The 7,607-nt window shown below is 60.5% G+C and overlaps 1 protein-coding gene across 1 annotated transcript; it reads right to left on the reverse strand.

Moving 5' to 3' along the window:
• Positions 1 to 559: 559 nt before the first annotated feature.
• SH2D6 (SH2 domain containing 6) lies at positions 560 to 7,603 on the reverse strand. The gene is made up of 15 exons (XM_053664536.1): positions 7,596 to 7,603; positions 7,484 to 7,518; positions 7,005 to 7,075; positions 6,783 to 6,900; positions 6,140 to 6,198; positions 5,490 to 5,550; positions 4,623 to 4,645; positions 4,101 to 4,161; positions 3,664 to 3,721; positions 3,454 to 3,484; positions 3,307 to 3,331; positions 2,836 to 2,894; positions 2,482 to 2,565; positions 2,153 to 2,311; positions 560 to 1,518 (listed from the first exon to the last, which is right to left on the reverse strand). Exons 1-15 carry the CDS (start codon positions 7,601 to 7,603, stop codon positions 1,402 to 1,404), a joined length of 969 nt encoding a protein of 322 aa, XP_053520511.1. The 3' UTR covers positions 560 to 1,401.
• Positions 7,604 to 7,607: the final 4 nt, after the last annotated feature.

Below are 7,607 nucleotides of genomic sequence, written 5' to 3' on the forward strand. Positions count from 1 at the left end.
AAAGCCTCACTTAAACTTCCTGACACCGGAATAATTGGGTGGGGACGATTATCTATCTTCACCTCTGGAACGGAAATCCAGGCCCAGACAAAGTAATTTGCAAGAGCAGCAATGACAGCGGCAACCTTCAGCACCCGATGGGCGGGTTCTGATCAACATCGAGCCCAGCCTCGCACTCGCATTCCACAGTGTCCTCGGCCATCTCTCCCGGTCTCCCCTGGGACCCCGCGCCTCCCGCCTGTCCAGGGCCCGGGGTCGGTCCGGAGGCACGGCCTGGGGCCGAAGTGGATAGGAGTGCAGGCCCTGAATGCCGGCCTGTGCGCAGGGCGCCGCAGAGCCGCCCTTTGTTTCTGCGGAGTCACAGTCACATGGCGCTTCCGGCACCCAGTGTTCCGGGCGCCGCGCCAGGCCTGGACCCTCCCCCCTCCACCCGCCCTGCCTCTCCCCGCCCCGCCGCCCATCTCTGAGCTCGGAGCCTTGGAGCGCGCAGGGCCTCGCGGCCTGCGGCCTGCCGCCAGCGCTGCCCCGGTGGCCTCTCCTGCTCTCGGAGCGCCGCCACTGGGCCACTGTCAGTACTCTAGGTCTGGCGAGCCCAGTAGCCAGGGGTTTCCTGGGGTCTGCCTGTACTTCACTCCATTCTCACCATTTACGGAGTGGCAGATACACACTGAGCCTCCCTCCCTAACCCTCTCTGACCACCTTCAAACAAAGCAAAACAAGAACCAGCCACCCTGGAGATGGTCCTCAGCACAGACCATGTAAGGGCAAACGCCCCGTTCAGTGGGCAGAAACGGGGCGGCCTTATTGCCCTGGCCTGGCCACCGCTGCTGTCACTCCCAGCACTAGGCTGTGCCCTGGGACGCTTGAGAACCTCGGAGCCTCATGGAAGCCACCTCTGCTTTCCTCAGCAAATTCAAGGATTTATTCAACAAGTATTTATTGAAAGCAAAATGTGTGCAGGGCAACCAAGTCCCTCCAAGATGCCAGCCCTGTATTAAGCCTTCAAAAGGATGTGAGAGGATTCTTTTTGTGTCCCAGCAGTGCCCATGCTGTGCCCAGGAGGCTATTTCCCCTGAGGAGGCCTTCATCCAGAGCTGCTTGGGAAGCCTTAGCAACAGGGTGTGCACGGCCGTTCCTGGAGGCTGGGAATGGGAGCCCTGCCTGACCCTTACTGCCCAGCCTTGGAGAGGGTGGGCTCTGGGTGAGCATGGCATGGAGTCTCTGGGCAACCGTTTCCAGTGCCTCTCATCGGGGCCTGCAGGAACTGGGACAGTGGACAAGGAGGGCCTGGAAGGGTGGAGACCTGGGAGAGGAGAAGGGACACAGCCCAAGGAGGACAGGTGGATGGGGCAGGAGCAACCCATGGGGCCAGAGGTGGGTGTGGACATCTGCTGGGGCGCATCAGGGCTTGGTGGGGAAGAGCAGACAGGTGAGCTGCCGGCTGCCACTGTGTCTGTCCACGAGGGGCAGGGGGTGCTGCGCGTAGTGCTGGACCATGGCAGCCACGGAGGAGAAGTGCTGGACAGAGAGGGGAGGCATCGGTGAGTCCCTGGGGCCTCGTGCTGGGAAAAACTTCCTGAAGGAAATGCTGGCCTCTGGCAAGAGGGCTTTTTGACATTTTGTAAATATTTTTCCTCCTGTTTGTGTCACGAGGCTCCACTGCCACTGTGCTACCCAACTCCAGGCCTTGTGCAACTTACCCGTGACGGCACCCCGGGGCTTGCTGTCAGCCAACTCATATTTGCCAGGCCAGATAACTCTGAGGACCTGCTTCCACCCCTGTCCTCCAGCATGCAGAGCCGAGTGCTGGGTGACTGTCTCTAGTGTGCAGCCCGGCGAGTGCTGGGCGCCAGCTGAGCCCTGGCACCGACGAGAGTCTAGACTATCTGGGCCCTGCCCTCCTCCCAGCTGATTCGCTCCAGGTACAAATGCTCCCACCTAGACCCTGTGCAGAATGAGGCAGCAGGAGGAAGTGCCTTCTCCAACGGAAGGTGGACCTCTGGCAACTGTCACTAGCCACTGTCACTTGAACCCGCTCCAGAAAAACATAGAATGTGGGTTTTTCCCTAGGCAAACACCCCCGGCTAGGCCCAGGGCACTTCTTTGCTGTGTCCCTGTTGTCCTTTTGTCCCCCACCTCATCCAGCACCCACCTCTTCGTGCTGCCTGCCCTCCCGGCCCAGGGCATAGTGGTGCCCACCATCCAGCCGCCGGATGGGAATGTTGAAGACCCGGCCATGGAGAAGCACCGCCAGGGTGAGGGGCTGGGAGCCACGAGGGCCTGAGCTGGGGCGCACGGTGAAGGCCCCGTCCTGTGGAGGAGACGCATCCATCAGCCTCATATTCCGTGCATGCACCTGCAGCCCTGACCCTCGATGGCCATCCCCCACACCTTGCCCCACCGTCCCTGTCTGCTTACCCAGCCACAGCCCACGAGCAGAAGGGGTTACTAAGAAGGCCCAGGGGCTCAGCGGTTGCCCACCTTTTGGCATCGGAGCAGGGCGCTCTCAACAGCATGTCGGTCGCAGTTCCCTGAGTACCAAGGCTGACCCAGCAGACCGTCATCCTAGACGCACACACACACACTCAGAGACTGTGTGCTGGCAAACTGAAGGGGGTGGGGAGTGGAGAACCCAGGTGCAGTTATTTGTGTTCACAGCTGCCTTCCCCAGACTGAGTCTGTGCGAGCTGAACAAAGATGTGTCAGTGCCTGGTACCCAGCACGGTTGCCGCACACACGTGTTCGATGCGAGTTGCAGGGGTTCGATGGGAGACGCCAGCCCTAGAGTGTTCCTGGCAGGCCTCCTCCCCCAGCCCTCTCCGGGCCCCTCCTCACCTCGGCAGCTGTGGTGTTTCTGCTGGGGGCTACAGAGGAAAGAGAGGAGCTCCTTCCTGCTGGAAGAAGCAGATCATAGCGCTGGGGCTGCGAGGGGATTAGACAAAGGAGGCTTGGGGCCCAGCTGTGGGGGAAGTTGGAGGGGCATGCGCATAAAGCGGAAACCCAAAGCAGGGCACCCGGTATTTCACCCCTCCTTTCTAGGTCTTGGGCTCTGGTACGACCCACCAGCAAGGCCACGTAGGGCCTCCGAGTGAGGGGTGGTCCTGAAGTACAGGCTGGAAGCCTCCTGCTTTGAGGCAGACCCTCTCAGGCCTGTTCTCAACTGGGGGCGGAGCTGCTGGGACCCCCTCAGCAAAGTGGGGCAAGTGGGGCTGTGAGAGTGTCTGTGACCCGCGACTCCCCCCGACTGTGGCTCGGCGGGAGCTGGCAGGACTCCCCAGGGTTCGTATTGAAGATGTCTCTACTTGCCTTTAGGGGTGGCATTTGCGGCTTCCTGGGACACAGGAGGTCTGGTCAGAAGCTACTGGGCCCTGCAGGCCTGCTTCTCTGGGCCTGAAGTCCCACCCCCAGTCTCCTTCCCTCCCAGCTCACTTCCCCCGACCACAAGCCTCTTACATTCTGGGCTTCCTGGGGGGCTCTGGGGGGCCTGTGGGAAGAAAATTGGGGAAGAGGTCAGGGTCTTTATTTCCTTCAAGAAGAAAGGCCCAGTGAACCCAGAGATCCCAGGGTCAGGGCTGCGGAAGCCTGTGTACATGTGTGTGTCTCTCTCTCACACACTCACACACTTACACTCACACACTCGCACGCACCTGGAAGGGCACTTACCTGTGTACTACTGATGTCCTTGGCAGAGGGACTGGGGGCATCGGAGGCAAAGCAGGGACTAAAACAGAAGGCAGGCCCTGCTGGGCTGGGAGTGAGGTGAGGACACCTCACGGGCGGGAGGGGCTGAGGCCAGCTGCACCACCCGCCGCTTCCCTGCAGCCTGGGCTTCCTGGGAACCTTCCAACCAGGCTGCAACCGCCAGGCAGTCCCCCCACAGCCCTGGCTCTATGGGGTCCCACCCCTGTGGCCAATGTGAGGGCCAACCAGGATGGAAGGAGGAAGTATGTGTGCCCCTGAGTGTGTCCAAAGGCAAACGTGTGTTGGTGGGGGTGGTGAGAAAAGACGAGGGAAGAAAACGGAGTCAGAAGTACGTGTCTTGCCGTGGGCAGCTGAGGGCCTCAGGGCGTGATGGATCTGGGGCAGAGGAAAGTGTTCACCTGGGCTGGGCTCACACTCCAGGTAGATGTCCTCTTCAGGTTCCTTTGCAGAGCCTGGCACCTAAGGGAGGGGGGGAAGGGTATGTGGGACCCAGGGTTTGACAAGCGAGTGGGAGGGAGGGCGGAGCCATCACTGGGGGTGGGGAGGCTTTGGCACCTCACACACAAGTGAACCTCCTCCTGGGAGCCAACTGGAATGATTAAAACTGCTCCTTGGCCTGGAAGAGGGGCACCCCACGAGCATCTCCCCGCTCAGAGGTGCTCACAGGCTCCGGCTCTCAGACTGTGGTTGGCTGGGAAGAGCTCTGGGCAAGGCCATCCCCAGTAGCTCTGGGCAGCACCCCCAGGACAAGAGGCTGACACCCTGCCAGGGGCCTGTGGCCAACAGGGAGGGACTCGGCTCTGGGCCCTTTTCCTCAGTCTCAAGGACATTTCCTGGTCCTCCCAGGCACCCCACACCAACCCTGCCAACTTCCTAGCCAGAACCCTAGAGTGTGAGGTGGGGATGGAAGGGCCGCTCACCACTGGGGCTGGTGCAGTCAGCTCTGGGAGGAAAAGGAGAGGACCGTCAGTCATATGCGTGGGGAGAAAGGAATTGAGTCACACAGGCTGGAGGAGCAGAGCATCCTTCGAACTTATCCAGGGGTATCCTCGGAGCCAGCACCGAAGCCCTGGTAGAAAGCCACCCTCACCACCGTCACCTCCTTCACAAACCCAGGGCACTGCCTGACTTGACCTCTCAACCGATTTGCCAGGCTCAGCTCCAAATGACTTTGAGCTGTTCCAAAAATCAAACCCCCCTCAAGGGCACGAAGGTTTACCAACCACTGAGCACGTAAAACACAAACGTGCCTCGGGTTCGGGGTCTGACCTTGCACAGAGGGAAGCTGCCGGTCCTGGGGCCCCTTTCAGACAAAAACGTGCAGGCTAAGGTCCCTCCCCAGTCTGATATCCAGGGCTCTGGCGTCACAGGCCTCCAGGCACTTACCTTAAAGGACAGTCTCTGGATGGTGGAGGCAATAATGACATGAATGGAATCAGAGGGCCCCTGGGTGGGGGGTGACATTCAGGTGTGTCTCAGTAGCGAGGGTCCTTCAGGCAGAGCAGGCGCCCTGTGAGCCCCTCACCTGACCCGGAGACCACAGCGGACTCTGCTTCTCTGTGATCTCAGGCAAAGTAGTTCATGTCTGGGGCCTCAGTCCCCTCAACTGCCCACCTTAGGGGGGATGGCAGGGCAGGTGAAAATAGGGAGCAGCCGGGGGTGTGCAGTGACCAGGTAGAGCACGAGACCAACTGCAAGGCAGCGTGGCTCTACCCCTGTGGGGCTGGACTCCCCTCTCCTCAGGGCAGCGGAGTGCATAGGTCCTGGAGAGAGGACGTCCCCATTACCTCGCCTCCCAGAGGGCTGTCCCTGCTTCACGGCCGCCTGCAGGGTCAGTGCTGCCTTCAGCTGTGGACACAGTGAGTGGTGAGGGAGAACTGGGTGGGGAGGGCAAGGGTGGCAGGGCAACGCATATCCGTGCCGCTTGAAAACACACTGAGACACCAAAGTTAGTGTACAAAGGGGGTGACCTTCCCTTTGCCTCCATCCTGTGGCTCTTTGTCGTGAGTCTCTCCTTGTTTTTCTTTTTGTTCCAATAAAAGTGAATGATGAGAGCAGTAGCCTTCAAAGCCCAAAGCGGGATCATGGCGGCTGAGTGGGGGATTCTTCCCTCTTCAGCGGGGAGGGGTCCTCAGGCCCCGGGGTCCCGGGGTGGGCAACAGAGCCTGTTCTGTCTCCTTCCCCCAACCTTCCCACCTCTGACCAGAAGGCGAGTCCTGGGTGATGCACACCGGGAGGGTGAGAGGACCAGGCAAACAGAGGGGAGCAGCGGCTGTTCACAGGGTTCAGGCCTCTGATGCATCTAATTTTTTAGGGGTCCCTTGAATGCAGGTGTGGGGGTCTTGCAAATGAGATGCTTCGTAGATTTATTCACTGGGAAACAGTAGCCTGGGGTGGGGCGGACGGGGAAGGAGGAGTTGGTATAGAGGTTGTTCACCTTTTCGGGCTCAGGCTCCAGTGCTGGTGACTTGGACGGGCCCGGGGGGCCGGAGTGATCTGGAAAAGACCCCAAGATTGTGAGTCACTAGGTCCCTCCCAGGTAGGTTCCCATTTCCCTCCCGACCCGAACCTAGCCTCCATATCCTCCTCTCTCCCTCCTTGCCCTGCCCGCTCACTGGCTTTTTGACAGTCCTGTCTCCATGGCAACCGGAGGAGGCCAGCTTCCCTGCCCCCAACTGGCCCTGCCTGGAGAGCCCCCCAGGGGTGGGGGTGGGATGGCAGTTCTGGGCACCTCTACCCTTGCTCTGAGGCTGCTGGGGTCTCTGAGAAGGAACACCAGGCCCCCGGGACCGAGCTGGGCCTCCAGCTTTCCCACTGTTGCCTTGGTTACACCGCCCCTCCAGACTCCTCTCCCTTTCCCAACTTCCGCCTTCCTTCTCCCCCTCCTCCTCCCTTCCTTTCTCCATTTCTCTTTCTCCCTGTCCCCGTTCAGTCAAAAGCCCCCAGCAACTGCCAGCGGAGGCGTCCCTTCACTGCCCAGCAGACACAGAAGAGAGCAGGCCTGCGTCCTCTGTCCTCGTGGGGACCCTCCTGCCCTGCCCGACCACCCAAACTTTCTGCCTCCATTTCCCAACCGTCACCCAGGTACAAAGAGTCCTCTTCGGTTCCAGGAAGGTGGGCAGGGGCTAGTTTCCGGAGCAGAGCCTCACAGGGGGGCAGCTCATACGTATCTTCCTCTTCCTCCTCCTCTTCCTGGGCCTTTGGGAAGGGGTAATGGGCACAGGGAGGGTGGATGGAGTGCCCGCAGAGTGGCGGCCCCCGCCTCCCCCACCCCCAGCCTCCAGCTCAGCAGCTGGACTTACCCTGTTTCTCCAGGCCCCGGGGGTGGGCAGAGGAGACGGGCAGGGGGCATCTGTTCTCCACCCTGGAGAGTCTGGAAGGGAGCCTGATGGGACCGGCCTCATCTCCTCCCAGCCCACCCCCAGTCTAGCACAACAACTTACTCTCTCTCCCCCGTACAATAAACCATCCGCACTTCCACAGCAGGCCTCAGTGCTTCATTTGGCTCAAAGGAACCATTCATGACGGGCCTTTCCAACACCACGGCAGGGCCAGTGACGCAGGCGCCGTGGAACGCCTCCCGGCAAGCTGCCTGTCCCACCCAGGCCAGTCCCCTGCCCCATGGGCTCCTCATTCTGACCCGGGCAGATGGCAGTGAGGCCCCAGTGACTCAGCAATGCTGAACGATGAGGGACACAGATGGCGAAGAGGCCACTCAGGGGAGACTCAAAATTGCAAGGGACCTTGTTCTGCCAGCCCCCCCCCCCACTGTGTCACTTACCTACACATTTGGGGGGTGGAAGGGGTGGCCCCAACCTGCAATAAGACTATAGTTAACTCTGCCCAAGTGACCCTTGAATTTTTGTCAGCCATGTACTGCACTATCCCAGGGCATTCGCATTGAT

This window comes from Artibeus jamaicensis, unplaced genomic scaffold (genome assembly GCF_021234435.1).
Source record: "Artibeus jamaicensis isolate MK-2021 breed Jamaican fruit bat unplaced genomic scaffold, CSHL_Jam_final contig_384, whole genome shotgun sequence".
NCBI lineage: Eukaryota > Metazoa > Chordata > Mammalia > Chiroptera > Phyllostomidae > Artibeus > Artibeus jamaicensis.